General features: G+C 41.4%; 1 protein-coding gene across 1 annotated transcript in view; it reads left to right on the top strand.

Moving 5' to 3' along the window:
- BTBD11 (BTB domain containing 11) overlaps positions 1-17,992 on the top strand; it is a 268,567-nt gene that overhangs the window by 176,315 nt on the left and 74,260 nt on the right. Inside the window, exon 3 of the mRNA XM_024212959.3 lies at positions 6,602-6,806. Within this exon, the coding sequence (XP_024068727.2) occupies positions 6,602-6,806 (205 nt within the window). The remainder of the gene's footprint in view (positions 1-6,601; positions 6,807-17,992) is intronic.

Genomic DNA, 17,992 nt, shown 5'->3' with positions numbered 1-17,992 from the left:
GGAGGAGGAGGTCGCTCATCAGAGGCCCCTGGGCAGCCAGGTATGCGTGGACCTAATGAGCCAATGAGCGGGGTGTCTGGGGGGGGAGGGGGGTCAGGGACCGACCGTCTGCTCCCGCTCATATCCGAGACTCCAGCCTGCCTGGAGCTTCCCGCGCGCCTCTTCCCTCCCCCTCCCACAGCGGCTGCCCGGCGCGGTGTCATGGCTTCCTCCGAGGTCGCTCGGCAGCTGGTGAGTCCCACCCAGGGGTGTGTGAAACTTTCTCGCCTCTTCTCCCCACCTCCGACCGCACCCTAAAAACTTCCTTGGCCAGGCCGGGCCATGCCCGAGCCCCTCATAGAATCATAGAATATCAGGGTTGGAAGGGACCTCAGGAGGTCATCTAGTCCAACCCCCTGCTTAAAGCAGGACCAATTCCCAACTAAATCATCCCAGCCAGGGCTTTGTCAAGCTGGGCCTTAAAAACCTCCAAGGAAGGAGACTCCACCACCTCCCTAGGTAATGCATTCCAGTGCTTCATCACCCTCCTAGTGAAACAGTGTTTCCTAATATCCAACCTAGACCTCCCCCACTGCAACTTGAGACCATTGCTCCTTATTCTGTCATCTGTCACCATTGAGAACAGCCGAGTTCCATCCTCTTTGGAACCCCCCTTCAGGTAGTTGAAGGCTGCTATCAAATCCTCCCTCATTCTTCTCTTCTGGAGACTAAACAATCCCAGTTCCCTCAGCCTCTCCTCATAAGTCATGCGCTCCAGACCCCTAATCATTTTTGTTGCCCGCCGCTGGACTCTTTCCAATTTTTCCACATCCTTCTTGTAGTGTGGGGCCCAAAACTGGACACAGTACTCCAGATGAGGCCTCACCAATGTCGAATAAAGGGGAACGATCACGTTCCTCGATCTGCTGGCAATGCCCCTACTTATACAGCCCAAAATGCCGTTAGCCTTCTTGGCAACAAGAGCACACTGTTGACTCATATCCACCTTCTCGTCCACTGTGACCCCTAGGTCCTTTTCTGCAGAACTGCTACCCAGCCATTCGGTCCCTAGTCTGTAGCTGTGCATGGGATTCTTCCGTCCTAAGTGCAGGACTCTGCACTTGTCCTTGTTGAACCTCATCAGGTTTCTTTTGGCCCAATCCTCTAATTTGTCTAGGTCCCTCTGTATCCGATCCCTACCCTCTAGTGTATCTACCACGCCTTCTAGTTTAGTGTCATCGGCAAACTTGCTGAGAGTGCAGTCCACACCATCCTCCAGATCATTAATAAAGATATTAAACAAAACCGGCCCCAGGACCGACCCTTGGGGCACTCCGCTTGAAACTGGCTGCCAACTAGACATGGAACCATTGATCACTACCCGTTGAGCCCGACGATCTAGCCAGCTTTCTATCCACCTTACAGTCCATTCATCCAGCCCATACTTCTTTAACTTGGCAGCAAGAATACTGTGGGAGACCGTATCAAAAGCTTTGCTAAAGTCAAGGAATAACACATCCACTGCTTTCCCCTCATCCACAGAGCCAGTTATCTCCTCATAGAAGGCAATTAGATTAGTCAGGCATGACTTGCCCTTGGTGAATCCATGCTGACTGTTCCTGATCACTTTCCTCTCCTCTAAGTGTTTCATAATTGATTCCTTGAGGACCTGCTCCATGATTTTTCCAGGGACTGAGGTGAGGCTGACTGGCCTGTAGTTCCCCGGATCCTCCTTCTTCCCTTTTTTAAAGATGGGCACTACATTAGCCTTTTTCCAGTCATCCGGGACCTCCCCCGATCGCCATGAGTTTTCAAAAATAATGGCTAATGGCTCTGCAATCTCATCCGCCAACTCCTTTAGCACCCTCAGATGCAGCGCATCCGGCCCCATGGACTTGTGTCAAGTTTTTCTAAATAGTCTCGAACCACTTCTAGAGGGGGCGCAGCATGGCCACAGCGTGGCCGGAGGAGCCAAGAGGGGGGCGCGGAGCAGCCGGAGGAGGAGCCAAGGGTGGGCGTGGCCAGAGGAGGAGCCAAGAGGGGGCGCCTTTTTTATGTTTGCTCCCCCTGCACTTAGAACCTGGCTATGCCACTGTGAACATGGTTGTGCAGAACTGAGTTAGTTAACATGATGGCTATCCTGACTTTGCAGTTAAGTGTAGACCAGGATGAATCATGTGCTTCATTGTGTCAGCTGTCTCCATTCTTCACAACCGCGTTCAGTGGCGGTAACGATTTGGAATGGAGAGTAGCTCTATCGCAGTGGCACCAGCTCTTGCAATTTTATCCTTCTCGTGATACCTGGTGTTTCATGGGGAGCTCCAGCTCTTGCAGACAATGATTATGTGAATATCTCAGATTTCATTTAACAAAAAAGTAAGTTTCCACTTCTCATAATTGCAGAGAAAAGCTGGAAAACGTGACCCAAGTGCACCCAAGAAATCTCAATTTTTAAGCCAATTTCATGATTTGTAGGGGCGTGACTCATGATTTTTGAATATTTGGCACTGGCAGGGAAAAGTATACTGCAGTGTGATGGAGTCTGTACTGCAGCTATCAGTGCTCTGCCCTTTCTGGGTATGTCTAACCCTGCAGCTGGCAGCATGCCTCCCAGCCCGGGTCGATGGATTCATGCTAGTTGGCCTGAGCTAGTGCACTAAAAATAGCAGTGTAGATGTCTTGGTGGCTAGACTCAGGCTAGCCACGCAAGCTCAGACCAGAGGTCAGGTGGGCTTGAAAGCCCAAGCTGCCACCCAAGCCACTATGTTCACCCTGCTATTTTTAGTGTATTAGCTCAAGCCCATCTAGCTTGAGTCTGTCTACCCAGGCTGGGAGGTTCACTCCCAGCTGCAGTGTAGTCAAACCCTCTGTGGCTAAACAGAGGGCTTCAGTCTCTGGGGCTGTCCATCTGGCCCCTTTCATGAGCTCTAAAGTCAAACACACACAATTTAAAAATTAAAATAGATGATGTAATGTCACAGTTCTTTACCAGCAATGATCAATTAAGTTTCACAATAGATGAACCAATATTTTAATTATTATTAATATGCCCAAATATTTACCAGGTAGGAAAGGGAAGAACAAGTTCTAGTCCAATATGTACTTGGTATAATATAACTGAATCATAATTAAATACACAAAACTACATTAATTCAGCACTAAAGTTGTGATTTTATATATTTTATAAAATGGAAGTTAGGAAATGCCGAAGCCAAAGAGTGAAATCAATAGGAGTTTTGCCATTGACTTCAATGGAGCCAGGATTTCACCTTAAGTTACTTCAGCAACATTAACTGGCTGTGTTGTAATGTTGTATCTTCTAATTTGGTTTTTTTCCTCATGCAGTATCTGGTGCTGAATATGTCATAAAATATATAGCCTTTAAAGTGCAGGATGTGCAACTCGGATGAATTAATGTTGCTGTCTGAACCTTCTGATAAATTCTGTCCTGCTTTATTTATAAGGCCCTGATCCACTTTAATAGGACAAATCAAGTCCTTAAATTAAGCACATACTTAAGTGCTTTGCTGGTTTGGGACCTAAATGAGGACAGAATTTGGCTTAAGCACTTTCTTTTTCTGATGTTGTTCTGATTTTAATTCTTAAACCTGAATGTTGCCTTCAACAGGATTTTTTTTTTTTTTTTTGTATTTAATGTTTTTTTTTTTTTTTTTTTTTTAAGAGGAGGAAAAATAAATTGACACCTGATAATGTTGGTGCCATTTAAATTGGCCTCAGACTTTGAAACTTACATCTCCTGTAGGTGAAGGGAATGAGGGCAGGGTGAGTTCCAAAATTTACTGCTGTTGCTACTTGCTTGTAGATAAATTTTATGTAAGGCTGGATAATCTATTCAGAAGCACCTCTCTTTCCATTGTGGACCTGATCCTGCAGCCCTTTCACATACAATATCTCTTGACTTCAGGGGGAATTATGTAAGAGCTCCAGGGTTAGTCCCTATCATGACAACGTTGTAGCAGTGGGAAAAGACAGAAACTATTTTTTAAATGAAAGCTTTGAATCAGAAGAATATTGCAGAGTGCAGCAAAAATTGTCAAAACCCTAAAATCATGGACTCTGCAATTTTTTCGTGCCAGCAGTTTTCTTCTGTTCCTGGTTTTAAGATTGTGTTTTTTGGAGGATTGTGCTGTGCATTTTTCAGTGAAACATTTATATCCTCCCTTGTACAAATTATCTCAGCCGCAGCAGCAGTCTGTACCAGTCTAGGCTGTTCAGAGGTGGTGCATTCTAATATCATAAAAGGGGTGGAACTTCAGTGAGCAAAAAATCTTAATAGATCCCCACTGATCTTTTTAATTTGCTTGTAAATTTTTTATCCAACCTTTCCCCTCCCCCCTTCCCACCCCAAACTTGGTCATATACTCACACCTCAGTGAGTATTTCTTTCCAAGTTTCAGTGTTCAGCAATTATTTGAGTCCCCTGCATGGGGGACAAAGTGTGGCAATAATTTTTAAACCATTTTTTCTCTCTGCTGTAGAACTCAAAAACAACTGAAGGAATTTTGCTCAGACTTTCATTTAAAAAAGAAAAGAAAAAAAAGGCCCTTTTGAACAGAGACCAATTTTGAAAACATTTCATTCCAAAAGAAGACTTTCCAGAATGATCTGAGCATGTGAAAACAGAGTTACAGCCAAAGCTGATGTTTTGCCTTCAAGTCGGGGTCACTACCCAAAAAAATGCTATAAAATTTACCTACCTCACAGAGGAGTTGTGAGACTTAATTAATTAATATCAGTACAATGTTTGGAGGGATACTTCATTTCTAGGTTGCCTGTGAGCCTGCTTGTCTATCTGCTAATCAATGAAGCAAGCAGATCAAATCACTTTTTGCATATCACTATTTATTTTCCATATCTTGACAGAAGAAACTTGGAGAGCCACACAGTCATAGAGAAACAATGAAAGCCTTCTAATGGGCCATATTCTGTTCTCTAGATACCTAAATTGCTTGAGTGATTCTACTGCACAGTATTCTCTTTTGCTAACATCCTTTAAGGCCTAGTCCAGGTGCGTAGGTTATATTTCTGTTAAACGTTTCTGACAGGATTTTAACCATTGTCTGTCAGAGGCTTGGGGCCCTACTCTGCTCTGTTACACAGACACAATTCCCACTGAAGTTAATGGGAGTTACGCCTCTGGAACTGAGGCTAGGTCTACACTACAGAGGGGGTTGACCTAAGATACGCAACTTCAGCTACGTGAATAGCGTAGCTGAAGTGGCGTATTTTAGGTCGACTTACCTGGCTGTGAGGACGGCGGCAAGTCGACCGCTGCCGCGCCGCCGTCGACTCCGCTACCTCCTCTTGCCGCGGTGGATTTCCGGAGTCGACGGTAGAGCCATCACGGATCGATTTTATCGCGTCTTCACTAGACGCGGTAAGTCGATCCCCGATAGACCGATTGCTACCCGCCGGATCGGCGGGTAGTGAAGACGTGCCCTCAGGGTGGAATTTGGCTGTATGTGTTCAGTAAAAAGAAAAACAAATACTGTGCACTGGAATGTATTGTTTGCCAGAAGCAACACGTCGGAATGCATCTGGTTCCTTTTCACAATACCAAAATAAGCCATCTGATTCTGAATCTGTGTTTTTCTATTAGGGTGTGACATAAGCTCCGTGTCTAATATTATCATTTTTAGTACCAGTTTAAAGCTAGCAATGACAGCTTTCAAATTGATGAGGACACCTGTCCCTGAACTTTTAATATACACTGAATGGGGTTCCACATTTCCTGTAAGAGTGAATATTTTAAAACATTGTTGATGCTCTACATACCATACAGCAATGAAGTCCACGCTTATGGTCAAGGAGAGTGATATACACAGAATGATGTGGCCAAATGCTGGTTTTAAAATGTGTGATTCTAGAATTGTGGAAAGGTCTGGAAGGGTGTTTTTCTGTTTTTGTTTTGCTTTTCCAGTGGTGGTGTAAAGCCCTTTACCTCTTTTAAAGATGATATGGATTGTTTTGTAAAAGCAGGGCTTTGCCACAATGTCTGTGTCCAAAATTTCCCTCAACATGCACTCATGTTGTTCTCTGTGCTTTTTGGTTGCCATCTTATGCTCCATCAATAATTGGATTTCAGTGTTACTTTGTGTGGGTAGCTAATGAAGGCACAGCCCTTGGAGATGGGACAAAGGTAGGTTTGTGCCGTTGAGATTTTGCACTGCTCTGGGGACCTAAATAGCCTCCACCATAAATTTATACAGCCCTGGGATTATGGCAGGTTTTCAGGGCTGCCATTGACTGCTATGACCGTGCCCTCTGCACCAGGACTTGTGAGGGGGCCGGTATAGGGTTGCTTATGGTAATTGAAGTGCCTTCCCCAGAAGAATTCTCCCCTAGGCCCTTGTAGTCTTGTCTGCAACCCATATACATCACAACAGCATATAAACTTCCACAGCAGATGAACTACTGTAACAGCCAAACTAACTTGATGTTGAAAATGAATAATGAACACAAGCCTGTTCTGTCACTTTCTGTTCATGCATGATATTTTAACTGGAAAGCAAAAAGAGTTTGCCATATCCTTTTGTTTGAAAACTACCCGGGGAGAAATAAAAATTACAGTTTTAGTAGTCATCAAATTTTTCCTTCTCAGGTGATCTGGTGTCTCGAGCAATGCATCACCTCCAGCCACTCAACTCAAAGCAGCATGGCAACGGCACTCCAATGCACCACAAGCAGGGATCGCTATACTGGGAACCCGAGGCGTTGTACACACTCTGTTATTTTATGCATTGTCCACAAATGGAATGGGAAAACCCTAATGTTGAGCCTTCAAAAGTCACACTGCAGATTGAAAGGTAAGATCTGATTTGCAATATTTAATATATTTATAAAGATGTCTTATTAATAAATCAGCATTGCTGGCTAATTGACAATTACAGGCTATGCCAAATATGTTTCAGTGCAGTCCATTTTGGTTAGGATCACCTTGAAATAAATTTCTCCTGCAATGAAATGCTCCACTGCTGACCCAGTATATATCAAAAGTGACACCCGGTGGCAACATACAGCAGATTGGTTCCAGATGTGTATTTTGTAGAGATTTCCTTTTTCTTTCTTTGTCTCTTGGCTGTTCTGTATTTTGGAAAGGAAAATTAGAGGTTCTATTTCTAACCTAACAGGTTTGGGTTTAAATGTGTTTTTCTACAAATTAATGGGATTCGACAACGGTAATTTGGGAAGTGGAGAATGAATAGAATGTTGTATTTAAAGGACAGGCTGTTAAACATATTGTGCAACAGTTATACTGATAGCACAGGCATGACTCATACTTACATTCAGGAGTAACCTTGGGGCTTCCATTCTCCAGGCTGGTAGGTGACGCATGATTTTTGGGAGGATGGAGATGCTGGCCGTATTGCTTTTAATACAGCTTTTGATGAAAACTAGAGAAAACAAAGGTAGAAAGAGAATGACAGGCTAGATGTCAACTCAGTGTCCTAAGAAGATGGGGAGAAGGAAACACTGCTGTAAACTCTAGATCATTCCACTGCAAAATTGAAATGAAACAATTGTGCAATTAAGAAAGGGATATTATCTACTGTTGAGGAACCAGGAACTCCTGAGTTGTAAGTCCCAGCTCTGACTCCTTTTGTGGCCTTAGGCAAATCATGAAACTCCCTTGCTTTAGTTTCCTCATCTATGCCTACCTCATAAGGGTCACTTGAGGATTAATTAATGTTTGTAAAGTGCCTGAAGGTGTAAATTATTAACATTTTCTTAACTTCTGTAGGGCTTGTCACCATGCCAGCTAAGTCAAAGTTTCAGGCTGGCCTCCACAATTGTATTTCAAAGTATGTTTGTGGAAAACTCTCATTTGCACACACAAATGGACAATTGCACATCTAATTACTTGATTGGACATTAAAATACAGAGTTTGCGTACTGTAGAACAAATTTGAAAATGTGGCCCAAAAAGGCAAAGGATGTGTGTTATGCTGTCCTGACTGAAACTATTTTGTATTCTTTTATAGAAAACAGCATAAGGTGGAAATTCTGGCCCTACTGAAGTCAATGGGACTTATGCCACTGACTTTAGCGGAACCAGCATTTCATCCATAGTACCTTGGTTAAACCGTGGGGCGGAGTGAGGAATCCTAGGTCGTTTTTTTTCTTGATTATGCAAGAAATTTAAACAGGGACCACTTTCAGTGTTGCCAACTCTCGACCTGTTATTATAAGCTCTGAGATATTTGGTGTTTTTCTTACATCCCCAGCTCCTGAAGTCATGAGAATTTCAACTTTCATTTACAGTATAAAGAAAAAGTAAAATTCTAACACTCATGGTTGTAGAGAAGAGCTGGAAGATGTGACCCTAGATGCTAAAAAATCAGAAGTGAAATAAAAAGAACCCCACACTTATTTTTTAAAATCTCAGGATTTTTCAGCCAGTCTTATGATTTTTTGGGAGGTCGGGAGAGGGAGGCTAACATGCATTTTGAATGCTTGGGGTTAGCAATACTGCATGGAAAGGTATTATAGTGAACAAAGTTAAAGAATCTCCCTACCACTAAAAATGGCCTGATTCTACAGACCTTACTGTGATGAGTAATACCATTGATTTCAGTGGGAGTACCCATGTGAATAAGAACTGCAGGATCAGGCCCCAGTTTTGTAAGATTTCTAAAGACTTCTCAGTGTTAAATGCAAAAGGACAGAACATTTGAACAATTATCTTTTAAAATTTGTTTTCATGTTTTTTTCCCTTTTCTAAAATGGTCTGTTATATATATTATATTTTTTAGCAGTTCAAATAAATATTACATAAAACCCAAGGCAATTTTGTATTTTTAATACTCTGGCAAACTATCTTTCTTTGCAAGGCCTGTTTAGCAACTGTGGTTAGAGCCAGAGTAAGTACTCTGTGTTGTTGCCAGAAGCTTGTGGTTAATTTTGGATAGAGCAGAGATTCCTTCTATTGCCTAATCAAACATGCTTTAGTAGTTAGTACCAGAAAACAGAAGTGGAAGTGAGACAGGGTAAAACATATGCCCAAGTATTTTGCACTGAAGTGTGTTCTATAATATACTGTGTCAACTGTATATAACCATCTTGTGGTGCCCTACAGAAGAGATTGGTTAAGCTGACGTCTATTTAGTGCTTTGAAAAGCTTCCCTTTTAATTTGCCACTGAAGAATACCAGTGGTATTCCTTATTGTGCAGTCACTCTTTATGGCTGGTGACTTATCTCTAGCATGTTCAGTTTTCATTATGTGTTTTTATGACTTCTGAGGGAATAGGATTGTTAAAACATGAGATTTTTGTATTTAACAGTTCTAATCCTTGTGCTTTAATTTATCTAGGTCCCAGATTCTCTCTTCTTCTAATGCTGTTCAATTGCTTTTATGTTGGCAAACAATAAAAAGAAAAAAAATGTAGGGCTAGATTTTTCTACCCCTTCTCTGGCCTCTTTGTTGTCACTCTGGTGGGGCAAAGGAGCCAGAAACTGAGTGGATCTGGACATAGGAAAATTTCTCTGGCATGGTGGAGTCCTCAGGTGTCATGAAGCCAATGCCACTCTCTTCCCATCCCAACATAAGGGTCATGATGAGTGCAAAGAGGAATAGGAAGATGTGGCCAGAGTGCATTGTGCTCTAGCCATGATCAGCTTATGGGTGGCCTCTTGGAAGCTGTTACTGGCTGCTCAGTTTAGAGAAGCTCCTGAACAATCTAGGGACTCAGGGAGCTGCAGCTCTGCTCCCTCATGGCTCTTCTTGCTCCCTCTGCTGCAGAAGCTGCATGTAGCAGAGAATCTGGGTTGTAGTCTTGATTGTTATTTGTATTGCGGTAACATCTAGGACAGTGGTTCCCAAACTTTAACAACCTGTGAACCCCTTTCACTAAAATGTCAAGTTTCGCGAACCCCCTTCTAAAAATGAATATTTCCAGGGATTTTCTCCTTTACCTCAGTATAAATTATAAAAGCAGTGATCTTGGAAATATAACATTTGTTTTTATGACATGCTTATTCCACACTATTATTAATTATTATTTATCATTACAGTATTTTTATTACATTATGAAAACGGCAACACTCTTCCAAGATCTCACTTTCATAGCTTGTATCACTTTGAATAAGCCTGTTATAAGAAAAGGCTCCTAAGTTTCATTAAGGAGTATAAGATGTGAAACAGCCTGAAGGTATTTAAGAAGCCAACTCAAAGAGTTCCTCCTTCCACAAGCATTCAGGTCTTGAGCAGTCCAGGCAAACAATGCACGTTACAACAAAGCTTAAACTTGTTCTTCATAATAATTTTAAAAACAATACTAGCTGCCTATTTAATTATAAAATCAGCAAAAAATATCCACTTCCCTTTCCATTTCTTATAAGGAGTCTTGAAGTTTAAATCTCCTCAGTGTGATAGATATGCTTGCTTTGATCTGCTTAGCTCTTGGAAGCTCAAGGGCTCCAGGCTGCTGGCCCCATGCTGCCCGGGTTTCCTAGGGACAGCTCTGTCCGCCATTAGGGAATTTTTTCCCAAGAACCCCCTGTAACATTTCACGAACCCCCAGGGGTTCATGAACCCCAGTTTGGGAACCACTGATCTAGGACACCAGCCCCATTGTGCTTAGTGCTTCACAAACACATACCAAAAGATGGTGCCTTCCCCAAAGAGTTTACAATCTAGATATGTAGGACCAGATTTTATCTTTGAATAAATCTGGCCCATTGTATTTATGTAGTATTTCTCTGTACTCAAGTAGGTTTTTGTTTTTTAATGAAGTAAATGAAGATGAGTGCAGTATATTTATCTCAATAGACTATATTAACTAGAGGGGGGAAGAGTGTTGCCGACTCTCAGAGTTTTATTAGGAGTCTCCTGATATTTGGTGGGTTTTTTTCATAAAGTTCCAGCTTTTGGAGTCATCGGATTATATGAGAATCTCAGTGTTTATTAGTTTAAATAAAAAAGCAAGTATCTAGCATTCATTTTGAAGAGAAAAGCTGGAAAATGTGATCTGAGTGTATCCTAAGGGCTCGAAAAACAGAAGACCAATAAATAGACCTCCACATTTGTTATTTTTCAGTCTTATGATTTTCAAGCCAACCTCAAGATTTTTTGAATGTTTGAAAGGAATTGGAAATACTGGGTCAATCAATTGGCTGATTGGTTGGTTGGTAGTACCATAGGAGTTGTCATCTTGGTCTTGAGTGGCCTATGCAATTAAATAAGCTATAAAAAGTGATGCATGTGCCCAATTATGCAATTTTTGCTTAAACATCTTATATTTTATTGGAATTGTCTTTATTATATGTTAGAGGTGTGAATACAATTCAAAAACGTCATCCATCCTCTCATGGAAGACTCTATTCTACATAATTCTTCTCCCCCTCCCTCCACCTCTGCTCTCATTTCATCCTACTCTCCCTATTGATGCCTATGCTCTAAGTGCCCCATATGCCTTCCCACTCTCAATTTCATACCTTCTTTCATGCTAAGCCTATGTCTGTCATGGTGCACCTTTCATAGAACACCCATCCTCTCCTGATGCACCGATGGCGAATTTGAAGGCAGAGGGACGAAATTTTGAATGAAATTAACCCCATCCAGACAGCCCCCCACAGAGCCGATACACCATACATGTCCTATTTTGAGTATGGGCTTAAGTGGGACTTGACTAGCGCAAAGGCCTTGTACTGGCCTTCTGCACATAGGTAAATTTCACTCCCAGTTAACTCGCTCTCTCTACATTCAGATCCCTCCTAGAAGTATGTTTCTTTTGCAAGGCCTTCAAATGACAACAAGCCATGTATTTAAAGTATGTATAATTAAATTAATCACCCTATATATTGCATATAATAATAAAAAGCAAATGGACAGCTATTCTACTTCTCTCTTTATGTATCAGTCATGTTCTAGTTATGTTTATTTAGGAGTAGATCATGCCTGGTCCTACATGGCCATCTGGGGAGTCAGGCCCTTTGCACCCTCTGTGTGGATGGAGTGGACTTGCCGTGGCTTCAGGCACTTGTGGGGGAGAGCAGGAGTTTCATGTCAAGCAAGTGGGCAGAGGATGGGCAGTACTATGACTCTGTGCCTGCCACCTCTGATTCTGTCACCCTTTTATCAGGTCTTAAGTGGGATATAAGTGGTGCAAAGGACTTGGGCCAGATTCTCTGGCCCACTAAGGCCACTTTGTGCGCATAAGAGCCCAGAGAAGGTCAGTGAATGGGAGCTTTCTGCTGGCAGATATCTATTGGAAGTGGCACTGCTCTTCCTGCACCCTTGATGTAAGGGAGAGAAGGAGGTGTGTTGGGGTATTCCATGGTGCGACATGGGTGGGATGGGAAGGGGAGGGGAAGAGGCCTGCTGGAATGGCACTCCACTAAACCCAATCCTACACTGGTGTAGATTAGGGCTGTTTCTCTGCAGCCCCAACTTGTGCTGATACTAGGTGTCTCTGAATCAGGGAGCCACAGCCATCTGCCTGCAGCTCGCACTCCATTGCTTGGATGGAGTGGAGAATCAAACCTCGTTTGCTGACTCTCTGCACAAGGGTGAACTGAGTAGTACTTTACAAGTACACCTCTACCCCGATATAATGCTGTCCTCGGGAGCCAAAAAATCTTACCGCGTTATAGGTGAAACCGCGTTATATCAAACTTGCTTTGATCTGCTGGAGTGCGCACCCCTCCCCCCCTGGAGTGCTACTTTACCACGTTATATCCGAATTCGTGTTATATCAGGTCGCATTATATCGGGGTAGAGGTGTAGTCCCATTGAAAGCACGGACAATACTGGTGGAGTAAGGATGGTAGAATCAGTCCCTTTGTAATTGTAATCACATTTGTCTTGGTATGAGTTGTCCTCTATTAAACCTGTGCTGTTTTATTGTTCCTCCTGTAGATGCTTGCTGATTATTTTGGTCAATTTGTTCCATTATTTTACCGGGGATTAAATATAGATGAGCGAAAGATGGCTCAGACCATAATTATTGGGGGGGGGAATTATTTTTCTTTTCTTTTTTAATAAAAAGATCTGTTCAACGTTTGTGTTTTGCTTCTGTTATCCCTATTCAAGTCTCTAACGCTTCCTAAATTATTGCTAGTAGTTCTTTAAGAACCTGAGAGGCACAGTATCTGTGTTTGCAGATTGTGCGATGTTTCTTTTTCCTAAGTAGTTCCTTACCCACTTTTTATCCGCAGCTGTATTGACAAGGTCCTCATTACTCCCTAACTCTCTCTATAGAATTTCTTTCCTCATTAACAACTCATTGAAAAAGGCAGATCAGAAGCTCAGCCATTTTAGAACCATTCATTAATTTTATTCACCAACTTACAGTGCTTCCTCTCTAATATTTCTTCTCTCCTTCTTCCGTGGGCAAGCATTAACTCATTGTACTGCTTGGTTGCCTTTGTCTTTTCCTTGCAAGCCTTAATTGACTTGCTAGGTCCTTGTTTGGTTCCTGTCCCCTTTTCAATACAGATTTTTTTTTTAATCCTTAAACATTGAGAAATCCCTTACTAAGCCCCATGGGTCACTTTGGTTTATTGCATTTCCACCTTCCTTCCATGCATGCTGGAATTGTAGTCTGTGGTGCATTAATGTTGATGAATGCTCCCCAAACCATTCTCAATCTGAATAACATCCCAAGCCTTGTCTACACACAAAAGTTGTATTGCTTTAAGCTATACCGGTATAGTTAAAGCAATACAACCCCTTCGCTAGTGTGGAGTAGGACTGAAATGAACAGGTATTAGACACCTTTATACTGGTTTAATTGCATCCACAGTAGGGGTTGTACAGATATAACTATTTTGGTAAAAAAGTCATGCACCTTACTGAAGCTGTGATACCAGTCCAAAATCTTTTGGCAGACCAAACCTGAGAAAAGGCCAAGAATAATGGAGCAATTGCAAATGATCAGGCACATAGTTGAATAACAACTAAATTTCCTCATAGTTTAGCTGAAAAAGTCAGATGGTGAAATCCTGGCCCTGTTGAAGTCAGTGGTAAAACCCCAGTTGACTTCAGGGGGGCTAGGATTTCACCCAGGGACTGGAAAAAGAAAGTTCAGCTTTTGTATCTCTTTTTATCCTTCCATCCTAAACACCAAGCTTTCCAATTTTTTTAATCTCTTCAAAAATAATGGTATTGGCAGCTGCCAGCAGTATGCTAGATTGCACATGTTATGGAAAATAACTTAGGCAGTATTTGTAGCTCAGCTGTCAGATAGTATATCCTTGCTGAGCTTGTGCTGTACACTAACTCTAATTTATCAAGCTAGACTTAAGCTGTCCTTGTGATTGCTCTATTTTTTAAAATGCAGAAAACGCTGTTAATGCAACATTAACAGACATAACACATAATGCAGAACATTCAAAGTTGTACTCCCCAAAGCAATTGTAACTCTGTTTTCTTTCAGTGTATTTATATCACTGTATAGTGTCAATTGTTACGCCAAAATATCTGTGCAGTGTATCAGAGTTACCGTTCCTATAAGAACCATTACTCTGGATCTTTGCTTTTAAAATATCAATCATTAATTGCATTAATGTAGGCTTTTAAAATTTTCTCAGTATTTTTAAAACAAAAAAATAAAAGAGGGATTGCACATTCAAATATTGATATTTTCCCCATTCACCTGTGTAGACTGGAGCATTGAAATCTTGGTATGTTAAAAATGTAAGCTAAATTCTCCCCTCAGACAGTTCCAACTCTAGTTAAATCAGTTATACTGGCCTGCATAAGTGAGAGGAGGATTTATCCTTTAATTTAAATAAAAAATACCAGGTTGTGTGTAGACAGTATGTGATGTTCAAACATTTAAACTTAACTCCGGCTCTGATAACTGGAATCCACCACTAGCATGGACCTATGTGCCAGTATGGAGCCATGTGCCATTAACCTCATTGGTACAAGGATCCATACTATTGGATCCCAGTCCGGAATCGGGACCCACACGTCAAAAGTACTGTGCTCACTAAGGACTCACTCATTGTAACGGAAGATATAAATATGAAACATCTTGAGCACAAAAAGGCATCTGAAAAAGTATTAATAATTGGAAGAACATTTTTCCATGCTCTGGTAACTCTAACAGTGGCCCATTAGCGTATTATCAAATTTTCTAAATTAAAATGAACCTTTTGAGTTGAGAACAAATGTGAAAGATTTCAATTAAAAGGACCTTTTGAAAAGAAAGAAAGAAACATTATCCCCCTAAGAATCAAGGCTTAAAATGAAAGTGGCTTCTCATTCATAACTTTAGAGTTATTGGCTCAAGACTGTAATCAAAAAGAACTTTTCTTTTAATGGCATAGGTAGAAAATTTCTTTCTTAATGATGATCTTTCTCTTTTCAGTTCTCTTGGTAACTATTTTGATTGCTTTGTTGTTTTAACTAAATAACAGTACTTAGATTCTGCCATCCAGAATTCATTGAGCAATAGCATAGGCCACGAGTGTTCCCCTTTGCAAAAACCCGTCACATCTCTGCTGAATGTAGACCGTCATCTAATTAAACGTCATGATAGCCCTGGAAAGTAAGTAAATACATATTACTATCCCCATTTTACAGCTTGTGAAACTAAGGCAGGTATGTAATTAGCCCAAGGTCACAATGGGAGTCATATCTGAGCTGAGATTAGAATTTGTGAATTTCTCATTCCCAGCCTTGTACTCAAACCTCTAGTCCTCAAACCTCTAGTCCTACCCTTTCTCTAATAATTTGTCTAATAATAATCAGTACATATATGCAGTAATGCTGTAGCTGGGTGTTTGAAGGACAGTAGCTTTTAAATACAATCCTGTAACTACAAAGACTGAAAGATACTTGTATCTTCAATTTTTCTTTAAAAACTGAGTTTTAGACCCACATAAAAATAATGAAGTATCATATTAGACTTTAGAATGCACATTTTTCATTCTCCTCTAGCTATCCATTTCGCCTGTTTTTATGTCATTTATACTGCCACAGCTAACAGTAAACAAAGAAGAAAGCTTGAGATGACATACAAGTAAGAAGGGAGTTTTAAATCTCTGAGTATGCCAGGAAACAACGAGGCAAGAACGCTGTGCAACTTGATAGCCTGTTAGTTATTTAGGAGCATCTTCAAGGCAAATTGCATATTGCAAGGAAAAGGGATTTGCTACAACACCTTATATAGCTAAAGTAACATTATTATGAATAATTAAGAGATCCTGTGTAATATCCAGAACCCATTTTAACATTTGTCTTAGGGATTTATTGTTTGATAATTCTATCCATTCCATATTACCATTCTGGAACGTCTTAGCCCCCAGAAATAAGAAAGAGACTTGATATGTGGGAGCACTGCAGAGGAGTAGCGTCCCTGCTCTGTCTCTGCTCTGAAGAAAGTGTGTCAGGGAGAGAAACAGGGGTGGGGGTGGTGCAGTGTTGCCAGATCTGAGGGAGATTGGGGGAGCGGTGTGACACAGAATAGGAGAGCAGGCCAGTCAGTTGCCACATGAGGAGGAGGGAATTGCCAACTGACTAGTCCCTGCAGGTGTCCAGAAAGGAGGGAGTTAGCAGGTCACTGAGCTCTCCCAGAGGATACATATATGAAATGGAGAGCACTGGGTAGAGCTGTGTAAATAACCAGGTTTTTGGTTTGGTGGCCCAACTGAAAAAATGGAATAAAAAAAAATCATTTGGCGGCAATACAAAACAAAATTTTTGAAACATTTTCTGCAAACAGAGAAAGTAACATCCGTTTTGGTTTGAACAAAATGTTGTGTTCAACCCAAAACAAAATGTCTTGTTTAGTCTTTGGGGTTTTTCTATCCGTAACAATGCGGCGAATTTGACATGAATTCATGAAATGTTTCTGTCAACCTGAATCTGCACATTTTTTTGGTGAACATTTTTTTTTGCCCAGGTCTAGCACCAGGCCTCCTCAGGAGGACCAGGGGAGTTACATGTGTGGAAAGGAACATCCAAGATTGGCCTGGTGCTGGCCCCAATGCAAGGATGAATCTTGGCTCTGGAAGGTTTGCAGAGCCCTAGTGGACATATAAAATGACGTCCTGTAGTAGGACCTGACTTGGGCAACTCACTTCATTTTAGTGGGATAGCACAGGGTGTAAATCAGTGTGGGAAGGCAGCGGATCTCCACCTCCCACAAAGTTTTTCCCCAGTTGTTCTGTTGGGGAGATGGGTTGCCAGACATCTGCAGAACAGCCCAGGTTGTATTAGGCAATCTTAGCTAAGCTAGAGGGGGATGATGTTTGTCCCCATTGGCCCCACCCTCACCCAATGCAAGGCTGAGCACACTGCACACTTTGTAAAGGGATGGGGGCAGTGAACCAGAGACTCCTGTGCACTCCCCCCCCCTACCCCATGCACACAGGAGAGGAGGCAGATCTGAAGGCACAATCTACTTTTCATCACTTAGGCCCCAGAATATGTATGCTTTTGCTATAATAATAACTTAATTAAAATATACACTTAAAAAGAATAACCAGGTGACTAGTATGATACAGGCCTGCTCTTGAATACAAAGGCAAAATAATGCAGCAGTCAAACTCTCTTCATTATAGTCTTCCCTTGCATAGTGAAGATAAACCAGTTAGGTACATTAATAATGCAATACCTGAGCATAATTGTATTTTTCTCATGATGTGATTAGGAAGTATTGTCATGTTATCTTGTAGACTACAGCTTCCCTATAACTTTGTGTTCCTCATTGTCCCTCAGTACATAAACAGTTTTAAAAGAAAACTTCACATGCTGCATAAACCCCAGTAGGGTATTTTTAGCCTATTTCAATGGACCGTTTATGATTTTCTCCTCAAAAAACAAATCCTGGTGACTCTTTCTGTGTGCCCTTCATGAAAAATAATGGGTAAATTTCTTGCCTCTGTGTATGTAGTGGAACCGTCTTTTAAACAAAATCTTCTGCCAACTTCTATAAAATACTGATGCTGCCCTCTGTAGGCTTTTACTATATGAAATAGCCAATGCTCATTTTAATTTTATTTTTTTATTAAAATTTGCAAAATGTAAGTACAAGAAAGAAA

This window comes from Terrapene carolina, unplaced genomic scaffold (assembly GCF_002925995.2).
Source record: "Terrapene carolina triunguis isolate 2854851 unplaced genomic scaffold, T_m_triunguis-2.0 Scaffold247, whole genome shotgun sequence".
In the NCBI taxonomy this organism is placed as follows: domain Eukaryota; kingdom Metazoa; phylum Chordata; order Testudines; family Emydidae; genus Terrapene; species Terrapene triunguis.
The sequence above is the reverse complement of the archived record's forward strand: the minus strand, read 5'-3'. Positions and strand labels throughout refer to the sequence as shown.